This window comes from Gigantopelta aegis, chromosome 9 (genome assembly GCF_016097555.1).
Source record: "Gigantopelta aegis isolate Gae_Host chromosome 9, Gae_host_genome, whole genome shotgun sequence".
Classification (NCBI taxonomy): domain Eukaryota; kingdom Metazoa; phylum Mollusca; class Gastropoda; order Neomphalida; family Peltospiridae; genus Gigantopelta; species Gigantopelta aegis.
This window is the reverse complement of record NC_054707.1, coordinates 78,938,795-78,950,963: the sequence shown is the minus strand read 5'-3', so window position 1 is coordinate 78,950,963 and position 12,169 is coordinate 78,938,795. Positions and strand designations below refer to the sequence as shown.

At 39.1% G+C, this 12,169-nt stretch overlaps 1 protein-coding gene across 1 annotated transcript in view; it reads right to left on the bottom strand.

Moving 5' to 3' along the window:
• LOC121380688 (DNA polymerase subunit gamma-1-like) overlaps nucleotides 1-12,169 on the bottom strand; it is a 52,419-nt gene that overhangs the window by 34,081 nt on the left and 6,169 nt on the right. The window contains 5 exon segments of the mRNA XM_041509634.1: nucleotides 2,363-2,534; nucleotides 4,113-4,295; nucleotides 5,321-5,400; nucleotides 8,757-8,897; nucleotides 11,721-11,876. Of these exon segments, the coding sequence (XP_041365568.1) occupies nucleotides 2,363-2,534; nucleotides 4,113-4,295; nucleotides 5,321-5,400; nucleotides 8,757-8,897; nucleotides 11,721-11,876 (732 nt within the window).

The following is a 12,169-nucleotide window of genomic DNA, read 5'->3' as shown; positions in this document are numbered from 1 at the left end:
TTTCACAGATTGAAAAATTATTATTATCATGTCTGATAATGTTCAGCGACTAGTTCGAGCGTGTTTACGCTGCAAGAAGTTTACTGCCGGCGGCGACTCTCATGACTTATGTCCGGGTTGTCGTGTTCCGTGTGGCCTCAATTCAAGATGCAACCTTTGTTCGGGGTTGTTATTTATTTGTTTGAGGACAGGTAATGTGAAAAGAAATGTTTGAATTTGGTCAATGTTTCTTTACATTTAAGTTATGAACTGAACAATAGCAAGTGTTTTTTATAGTAGGGCTAGTGAAAGGTTTGTTCCACCATTCCCGACGGCAAGTAAAAAGAAGAAAAAAAAACCTTTAAAAAATGTCGCCATTTTCATTCACAAACTAATATAAAAATCTCATCATCATAAATATATACCATCTAAAAATTAATCTATACTCTTCAAAAGAAGAAACGCAAAACCACATTGTCGTAACATTTGGAGAATTGATTTAATTATTGAATGGTGAGTCCGATAATTACCAAATGTTGGAGGATTGTTCACAATTCACTCTAGTCCATTGTGAGTAAGTGATAGGACACACCACCAAGGTCAAGGTCATCTGGAGTCAATACCGGGTGTGGCCTCCGCGTGTGTTGACAACTGCCTGGCACCGCCTGCCCATTGAAGCAACCAGAGTACAGATGACGTCCCGGGGGATGGTGGCCCACTCGGCCTGCAAGGCTGCTGCCAGCTCGGGCAGGGTCTGGGGCTGTGGTTGTCGCTGTCGGAAGCGTCGGTCCAACTCGTCCCATAGATGCTCAATTGGGTTCAAATCCGGTGATATCGATGGCCAAGGAAGGACATTAATGTTGTTGTTCTGTAGGAAAGCCGTTGTGAGACGTGCTGTGTGAGGCCTGGCGTTGTCATGTTGGAACACTGCGTTGGCGTTGGCCATAACTGGAACGATGTGTGGCCGGAGGATCTGGTCAATGTAGCCCTGTGCATTCAGGTTGCCCTGCACGTGGACCAGGTCAGTTCTGCCAGTGTGTGAGATGGCTGCCCACACCATGACACTACCCCCGCCGAATCTGTCCACTTCCTGCACGCAGTTTGCCGCATAACGTTCACCACGACGCCTATACACGCGACATCTTCCATCATGACGTCGGAGCAGAAATCGGGACTCGTCACTGAACCACACCTGTCTCCATCGCAGTTGAGGCCATTGTCGATGAATCTGGCACCACTGCAGTCGGAGTCGACGGTGTTGTGGTGTTAAGATGACACCTCGAACTGGACGTCTGGCACGAATTCCTACCTCACGTAGGCGGTTCCGTACGGTCTGGTCGGATATCCTGCGCAAACTTGGTATTGCTGCGGCTGTGGAGGTGGCAGTAGTCAATCGTTCCCGAAGGTGGCGTACCCGGATGTAGCGGTTCTGCCCGGGGGTAGTGACCCGTGGTCGACCGGATCTAGGGAGGTCACGTGTTGATCCATGTTGCTGGTAACGGTCCCACAGTCTGGAGATGGTGCTTGGGGACACATGGAATGCCCTGGCAACGGCCGTTCTGGATTCGCCTGCGTCTAGTCGGCCGATGGCATTGTTTCTCTGCGGTTCACTGAGACGTGGCATGTCCTGGATTGTCAACTGTCGGCCAGATACAGAGGCCAGGCAAGCGAACACCCTGCACTTTTATACTGTCGGTGTTCATGTTGCACGTGCAGACGAGGCACGTGCAGTGGTGACATGGTTTGCACGTGGCTGCGTTTTTGCGAATATTCACATTTTGGAACTTTATTGTACAGTAGCTGCGTTTTATCGAATGTAACCGTGGGAATGTGTTCGGGACATGCAATGACCTTATATTCACAAAGCATGAACCGGTAGGAAACATAAAATCGGAGTTATAATCCATTTGTACCCTTTTGCGTTTCTTTTTTTGAAGAGTATATATACCAATTTAATTTTATTCACACCCATGCTGAACAGACAAAAAAGATTTCTAAGAAATACTGTACATAGCCAAGTAACACAATGTTGGCATAATGCAAATGGAAACCAATGAAGTACTGTACACCAAATTAGTTTCCACTTGTGATAAAGTTAACATTTTGTAATGTAATGAAACTGAAATAATGTATCAATCTTCTTGGGCAGTACATACAAAAAGTGTGGTTCCTTATATTTTATTTACTTGCAAAACGTAGGATAGAACTTGGCATTTGAAAATTCAATGTGATTTTTTTTTTTTTTTAATTTACAGAACATTCAGAAGTAGGGCTAGTAGATTTTTAACCATGGCTAGTGGATTTTGAAAATCACTGATCCCATGGCTAGTGGATTTTTAGACAATACCCACTCCTTTCTGTACTTGCATTGTGAATATTATACCTCTATGACACAATCCTTTGCTGTCATCAACTGGTTGTCCTCCGTAAGATCTGGAGAACTGTTATCTGGTGTGTCCTGTGACTTCCGTTTGACAGATTTCTTAACGGCTTTCTTAAGACGATAATCAACAGATGACCAGTCCAAGCTCCACAGCCACGGATCATCTTTGTATCTGAATTATAGGTATCAGTAAATAACAATAACAATATGCATTCTGAGAGTGCTGCTTTAGAGAATAACTAACAAGCTACAAGGAATTATGAATTATCTGTCGGAAGTTAATGAATGTTGTACAACATTCATTCACGAGGGACAGATAATTTGTAACTCTCGCTGCTTATGAAAATATACCATTTCATGTTTACGAAACAAATGAGTCCATTTGCTTTTGTAAATCTTTGTAGATCATATAACATATGTGTAATCTGACTCATGAATGGAAACAATTATATGAATGAAAAGTGAAGTTCCAGCCATGTCAAGCAACCAACCAATAGTCGTGATTTTTAAGCCATCCAATCAGTGGCTGTAGAAGCAATCTGCACTGTGCAGAGATCGATAAAATATTACCCCGTATATTTGAGCCCAAATGGGTAATAAAAAGCAATACATGTTTCCTACAGGGCCTAACAAATTTTTGTATATCCTAAATTCAAGAGCCATAATTCATAAAAAATGGGTAAATTACCATCAAAGTCAAACTTGGTCTGTAACAGAACAGAACTTGATAAAGCTATACACAAAATGTCAGCTTAATACCTTGAGGCAATGCAAAAACAAAGTCCAAAAGAATTTTTTTCATATCTGCTACGTTAACCCTTGATGTATACCCTAGAAGCCTATTTTCCAGTTTCCACGTTTGTAAAACAGTTCAGCGTTATTTTCGACCAATAAGAATTCATTTTACAGCATAGGTATTAGCAGAAGTTGTCAGCCTGTGTGAATGTAAATTTGCATTAGTTTTTTGGCATTTTAAATATGAACCATGGGTGTGTCAGTGCTGAAGAAGCACTAAAGTTAATGTCCGAAAATGAAGATGAGCTCGATAATGAAAGCGACTTTGAAACTGAAAGTGATGATGAAATTGATTGATGTAAAAGTCGGCTGTGTTAACAATTACGAAAATGACAGTGAATCCAATGAATCCAAAAACGTAAATAAAGATTCTGGTGCAGGTGTTTTTGATAGTGTGCATGGTCGTTGGCATGGCTGCAGACGAGGGCAAGGTTATGGGCGAGGCAGGGGACTTAGTATTAGTGAAAATAATCAACAATATCAGTAGATTAGGGACACTACAGGTTTGGTTGACAGGCGTACTAGTACATCATTGAGCAGTGTTTAATTTGCAATGTTTCTATAAAAAAAAATTCTGAAATTTCTGCTGGGAACTCTGGGTGAAGGGAATTTTAATTTAAAAAATTGAGGGTTCAAAGAGTTAAAGGGCTATAACTATATCAAAATGGGTAAATCACCATGAAAGTCAAACTTGATCTGTAACAGTATATACAAAATTTCAGCTTAATATCTCAAGGCATTGAGAAATAGCATCCAGAAAACTATATGTGAGACAGACAGACAGACAGACAGGATGGAGATGAAAACCTATCCTCTCCGGTTGGACCAGTAGGGAAGTAAAAAAAATTAGAATCATAACACATTGTAAACAGATCACCCCTAAATCTAATTCAAACACCATTTCATTTTGTAACTTTAAAGGTTAAACCATCAAAGAATAACAGTAACCACTTACAAGCCTCCTTCCAGCAGTTCACATGCATCGTTAGCCAGTGAAATGAGTTGGTTCTTCAGTTCGTGCTGAAGTCCGTCATACATCGTATTAGACTGCTGGATGTAACGCTGCCAGTTTGTGTTGACTGGCAAGTAAGCCGAGCCCATCTCCAGCATTCCAGCAAGAGTTACAGGATGGGGAAACCTAAACATCAAACAGTTAATACCTAATCATATACAAAGCTGAGAAATGTATGTAGTGTTATAATCATGTTAGAACAAGCATTCTAAGAGTACTGCTAAGGCAATATGTGTTCTCTACTGAGCCCAACAAAGTTTCATATCAAATTGGCAAAAAAATTGGTAAATCGTCATGAAAGTCAATCTTGATCTGTAACAGTATAGGATAAGGTTATAAACAAAATTTCAGACCAATATCTTGAGAAATTGTGGGGGAAAATGTCCTAAAAACTGTATGATGGATGCAGATGAAACCTATAGTTCCCTCCAGTACCATAGGGGACTAATAAATGTTCTTAATATCATATAAAATAAACAAAACGATTAAATTATAAGGTCAATGGCAACGTTTTATTATAAACTAAAATCATGCTAAATTATTCCTTAAAACTTTATCATTTCATTTTACCACTATCATTACTTACATAATCAATGAATAATGTATTTCAAAAACGGATCTAATGACAAACATTAAAAATAATTCTGAGACCCATGACATCACACCACAAACACTTGTATCCACCTCTTGTGTTACAATAAATAAAAAAGCACCCCTCGACTGGTAATACAATAGTAAAATATTATTTACATGCAAACTCATAACGAGAAAAAGATGTAAATAATATGTGTATACTGGTATGCTATTAATATCTGAGACACATTAATAACTAAAAATATTCTCATTCGGTCGAGTGCTCGATTGAGATACTTGCGACGCAGGATCAAACCACCCTGGTGGATCCATGCAGTTGATTGGGGGTTTTCTTGTTTCAACCAGTGTACCAGAACTAGTCAAAGGCCATGATATGCGATTTCCTGTCTGTGAGAAAGTGTATATAAAAGATCCCTTTCTGCATTTGGAAAAATGTAGCAGGTTTCATCTGATGACTACGTGTCTTGAATTACCAAATGATTGACATCCAATAGCCAATGATTTGTTAATCAATGTGCTCTCACGGTGTCATTAAGCAAAACAAACTTTAAACTTACCTATCTAAATATTCTGGCCAAAGCTTCTGTAAAACAGCACGAGTCGCTATAACATCTTTGGCACAGTATGTCATCAGATGCTGAAAACATATAGTAAATTTATTACATTTTGAATTAATAATCATAAATAAGAAGTCCACATTAAAAAATTGTTACATGGGGTGCAGTAAGTACTCGCCTGCTCGCCAAATGCGAGTAGATATTTGGACTGACGAGTTAAAAAAGCAACTATCAGTCCGACGGGCGATCTGGGTTTTTTTTTGACTGACTGAAATTCTATTAATTTATTTCATTATTTTACTTGTTTTGCATTGAATCCGTGAATCAGTGTCAGCCATGCCAGAATTCAAAATCATTCAAACAAACGGTTCATATGATGACAAACTACACATGTACCATATTGCCATTAGATTACTTTTGAGTTCCAAACTGCACAAGCGCGACATACCGGAAACAGATTATAGCAAAAACAGAACCATACCAAAACTGCCCCAAACAAAAACGGAACCAAACTGGACAAAACGGAACCTAGCTTTGGCTCAAATGGCACTACAATCTATGGCTATATGGCTTAAATGGAAGCAAAAATTAAACGTATGGCTAAAACGACATTACAAACATGTGTTGTTTACATGATTCAACATTTAATAATGGATGTTCAGACCAAAAATGTTCAGGTTTTAACACCCCCAACAACGTTGAAATGCCGTTATAGTTATAAAAATTAAAACCCCTCAACACACAAACAACAACAATAAAAATCCAACAACGAAAATTGTTCGTTTTGATAGTGATTCCGATTTAGGCTCATTCTTTAGAAACAGAGCCGGTCAGTGGTCAATATTTCCTTAAAATTATTTGTTTACGTTGAACATATACTAGTGGAAAAAAATTCCTGTCCATTATTTGCTATTTACGATCAATACCAAATCCAGAAAAAAAATGTCTGGAATTGTCGTGACCAATCTCTGAGGTCATGAAGAGGGGTAGCATCGAAAGTGAGTTCACAATGTCAATACTGTAAATGGCCACCGTGTGCATGTGCACAGGACTGACAACGACGTCTCATTGATGACACCAGATAGTTCAGAAACCCTTGTGGGATGTTGTTCCAGACCTGAACAAGGTCACGACCCAGTTGGTTCAAGGTCACCGGCTGGTTTGGCAGGAGACATAGGCGTCTCTCCATTTCGTCCCATAGGTTCTCAATGGGCGACAGGTCATGCGAAACAGCGGGCCAAGGCAGTGTGTTGACATTCTGCTGTCCCAGGAAGTCAGTCACTACATGTGCAACGTGAGGGCAAGCGTTGTCTTGCTGCAACGTGAGGGCGAGCATTGTCTTGCTGCAACATGACGGCGCCACGTTGACCTTGAAGGAACGGGAGCACATGCAGTCTTATAATCTCATCCCTGTAGCGTACGGCAGTCAGATTTCCACCCACAATCACCAGCTGTGTCCTCCCGTGTGATGTGATGCCTCTCCACACCATGACACTACCACTGCTGAAACCTGCACGCTGCACAACGCAAGCATCAGCGTAGCATTCGTTAACATGTCTGTAGACTCGATTTCGACCGTCACTACCGTCCAAATGGAATCTGGACTTGTCGGTGAATAGCACACCTGACCAGTCGCGACGGGTGAATTGTAAGTGCTGTCTACTCCATGTCGGTGACGTCGTAGCAGAATAGGACGTATTGCTGGGCGTCGCGGCCTGATGTTGTGCTCCAATAAACGGTTGCAAGCTGTCCTGGCACTGATTATTCTCAACCCAGGGATGGTTCTGGTTGTCAAATTTGCTCCCCGAAATCGATTCAGAAGATGTGTTACCCGAATATGGTTGTCCTGTCACATGCGGACGACCTGAACGTGGTCTGTCTCTGGTGTTGCCCTGCTGTTGGTAAAATCACCACAAATTCTGTATCATGTTTCGATGCACGTCAAAATGTCTTGCGATCTCGTTATGCATCATTCCAGTTTCGAGCATACCGACCACGCAGTGACGTTCAAATTCAGATAGGCGTGGCTTGACGTCAACGCCGTTTAGAATTAATCTAAGTTGTTTTTCTAGCCAGTGGTTTTGTCCTCTACCGTTTTCCGTTGCAAAATTAACAAGGACATGTGCACCTGTATTACGTGATCAGCAAATCAGGTTACGAGTCGTGCATGTGTGGCACATGAGCAACACGTGCAATTGCAATATTGAAGATAAAGTTTTGAACATAATGGTTGGGCACATGTCTCCTGAAAATGTTATTATTTTACAACTTGCGATTATGATTTTATTCAACTTTTTACCATGCACAGGAACTTTTTTCCACTAGTATATGTTGCCGGTGTGTTTTGAACAGATTCTTCTGTTAAATACTTGCAACATGTCACTTTAATTTTGTAAATCTATATGAAAAAACTGAATCCCGTGGGCTCGAACCCCGTCGGTGCTTGAGAAAGTGTTTGACCCATCGGATAGTCCGACCTAACCATTCGGTCAGCATCGCATAAAGTGTACCCGGGACTTCGTTTTTGGTTCGAGCGGTGTGTTTGACGCTTCCAAGTTAGACCCAACGAGATTCTACTGTATATATAAACAATAATAATTAATATATCGTTCTATAGGCTGGTGGACTAGTAGAAATTCTGGCGGGCTAGTAAATTTTAGTTAGTACTGGTCCTGCAGGCTAGTGAAATATTTTCCATTTCTGCACCCCTGGTTACCTTAATCCATTGAATTATTTAATACCCAACAAAATGTGTATTTTTTTGGCAACTATTCACGTGAGACATTTTAGTTGCTCAGTAGTGAAGTTAAAGTTTGTTTAGTTTAAAGACGACACTACAGCATACTGATCTATTAATCATCGACTACTGGATGTCAAACATTTGGTAATTTTGATTTATAGTCATAGAGAAAACCAGATATATTTCTTCAATAGTAGCTAAATAGCACATACCATGGCCTTTCATATACCAGTTAAGGTGCACTGTCTAGATCAAGAAACAGCCCAATGGGTCAACCAATGGGGATTGATTCTAGACTAGACTGACTGCATCGAGTACTTTACCACAGGACTATGTCCTGTACCCACTCAGTGGAAAAGAATCGGCCTACAGTTGAAAGTATTAGAAGAGACTCAATGTTTTTATATCAGTGTTTCCCTCGTAATATATGTAGTGTTAAGGTCTAACAACTTTGTCGCTAAGTGTATATATAATAAACCTCTTGATACACAAGACCATGGTACTGTTGTGTACCTTTTTTCTCACACTCTAGTCCATGTGTAATCTAACTAATGCCCACAAAGAGCTGGTGTTTTGCTAACCAATCATTTCTTTCCCTAACGTTTTTTTTACCACATTGAATTATATGAAAACTAGAGATAAAATTTGTCAAAAACATTATTAACTTCACACAGAAACAATTTAATAGACCCGTACCTGGAACTGTTCCCTGACATCAGCCATGGTTCCCTCCATGAAGACCTCTCTGGTTGACTTGTCCAGTGGTTCCGCACCACAGTGCAGCTGATATACATCATTCAGATTGTTCATGGTGCTCACATACTTCCAGTTATCACTCTAAACAAAGTCAAACTATTAAGTCATTTTCAAACAATGCATTACTACAAATTACAATGAAAATTTTATGATGACATGACACAATCTATGTAGACTTAATTTTATAAATATATACAGTCAAACTTCGTTGTCTCAATGTTGAAGGGACTGGACAACAAGCTCGAGATATCTGTAGCTTGAGATAAACATAAGGTTAAATCTGCTAGTAGGTGGTCAGATAATTCATAGCATCGTCGTCGTCATCAGGTGTTACGGTTCTTTCAGAGATTATGGTGTCAGTAATGTTGTGATCGGTCGTGGTCTCACATGTGTCTAAATGGTCGTCCAAGCTGGGGTAAGTGGCAGTTGGTATACACAGTCTGCTTAATGGGATGTTGTCATATGGGTCGGCTACACTGTCTGGTCATCAGTTGTAACAAACTCAGCGTGTCGGAAACAGTTCTTAATTGTTTTCGGCGTTACATTTCCCCATGCCTGATTGAACATGCGTAAAACATCGAGCACATTGCAGACATGCTTCTTTAATTTTGTCAGCATTTTTTATTCACATAGATGGAATTGAGAATTGTCATTATTTCTGACTTTGATTTTATATTCCAAACAACAGCACTAATTGCTTCAAATTTCGTTTCTATCGTCCTAACAATAAATTTTCATTTGACACCCGTTTTCTTTTAAATGCTAGATTCAACAGTCCCCTCAGATGGGCAAGGGACCTTCAACAAGTGGTTCATCTACTGGCATATTTTACTGTTTAATAATGTTAAACTTTGCACTGGTTTTATAGATGGGGGACATTTTCTGTTGCAGATTAATTTTGTTCTAGTATCTAAGTAAATATTAAGTGAATGAAAGCGGCATGTTAAATCAGTTGATAATAATACCTGTATGATTACATTACACTTCATTACAGGCTATATTGTATGCAGGGTTCGTACAGAAAGTGTGAAAACAAATTCAAGAACATTTGCGGGGGGAAATAGAACTTTTTCAAGAACATTTTAGGAGTGTATGTACAATAAACAAATTTAAACATGCTGAAACAGTGTTGCACCAGCACAGGCTCGCTGCTGCATACGTTTCTTATGCATGTCTGACTTCGCGTGGCATACTGCAACCTTGTCATCTGTGCAATCTTTCACTATCCAATCTTTATATTTGGGATCAACAAGCCACTCATCCCGAAACTTGCAACTTCCATGTTGGCGAGGCATGATCGAAAACATTCCAAGAAACTTCCAACATGTGCGAATTAAAAATCCAAATGGTGTCGCATAGAAAATAAAAAGCAAACACGACCCTAATTGGTCATTCGCTCTTTAACGAAACCAACAGAAAATGTAGCATTAGCCTATATCAAGTGGCGCCATCTACTGAATCAAACTACCACTAATTCATCAATTCACGGATCTCTGCTATTTTGTTTGACACAATTTGCCGATTTTTTCATACAACCATTAGTAATGATTGTTTGACAAAATGCCAATAAACATTATCCTGTCATATAAATTGTTAGTTACGTGCATGAATATTCGTGAAAATCAGATTTAAGAACATTCAAGAAAATCCAGTCAAATTCAAGAACATTCGAGGGTACTCGAACGAAAAAATCAAATTCAAGAACATTCAAGACTTTCGGCGCCCTGTACGAACCCTGATTGTATGTACCGTTAGGAATTTAATTAAGATTCAATGGTTCTGATCATCCCCGCATTGGCTATCTAAACAGGTGATTAGTCAGTATTAGTAACGCGGCAACCTGAAATACTTGATTGTATGCTTATCAAGCAGCCACGTTCATTTACCAGAATATATAATGAGACGACCTGGTATTTTAAATGAAGAAGAAAACACTAAACAAAAACTAAAATAAAACTTGGAAGCTATCGATACTAGCAACAGCAATATTATTGTTTTAATGCAACAGTGTGTTTTATTAAGTGGCAGAATTTAGGGAAGAAGGAAGAATGAAATAATATAAAATTAATACCCTAAAAAAGGAGTCATTTTATATGGGGGGGGGGGGGGGGGGGGGAGGTTTATGTATCTCGAGAAAAAAAACAGGAAAGTGCACCTAGGGACACAAAAATATGCTCGAGATAAGTCTCGTACTTGAGATTAGCATGCTCGATATAACAGTGCTTAGTTTCATAACATTACATAGGAAAATTGCCAGGACCGGCACAGGACCTCGAGATATGTTGGGTACTCGAGTTTACAGAGGTCGAGATAACGAAGTTTGACTGTAATTTAAAAAACACTTCTGTCCTGTGCTAATAAAAGAATATAAATCAATAAAATGACAGTTTCTGGTTAGGGTTTTTCTAAAGAACTGCGAGATGTACCTCAATGGTCAGGGAACATTTTCTTCAGTATCATGTCGCAATTAGCTATGCAAGTTTCAGAGATTGCTACACAATTTTAAAACATTAAACTTGAATTGACTAGAAATATCGATAATCAAGATTTTGAAGAAAAAGGAAATGTTTTCCATGATAGTAATGTTTAGTCAAGATGTGATGGGTCATAAGATCCATTGCCTATGGTGGATCTGTCAGGTGTTCCTCCCATTTCAAGCAACACCCTACAAGGATGCAATGTCCTACCTGTGAGGTAAACCACATAAAAAGACCCTTTTGTTGCTATTTGATGGTATGGAGGTAGAAAAAGACCAAATGTATAATGTTCTAACATGATATACACCAAATAGCCATCGAAAATGTGCCGAGATGTTTAACAAATATTCCTTTCTTTTTCTAAATGTCTGTAAATCCACTAAAGTAAAAATTCTATAAATGCTACAATGCAAAAACAAGAACTCACCGATTCACTGTGCCATTTCTGTTTTTCTTTATACTCCCGGACTTCCTTCCTCTTGCTGTCGTTGGAGCTGGCCATGTACAGCATTCGTTGAAATGTCGTCAGACCACATATGGCAATGTGCATGGACATTGTATCCAGGAATTTCAAGTCTGTTCCCTGAAACAAGATGTAAAAACTGACTTTTGTTGAATTGGTATTTATAATATCTACAACTTCATTATATTATTATTAAGTAACATCTTTTTTTTTCTTTTCTTTTTTACAATGCCATTTTACAGTAACTTTGTTTCCACAAACTGAAAAAATTGGTTCTGTAGTCTACAGATGAATATATTTAAATATATTACAAACTTGTTTTTACACCAAGTAATTTTTCAGTCATTCTTTCACAAACAGAAGCAATTATTATAGTCACGAACTAAATAAATTCTGCAAGTTGCTAATACACT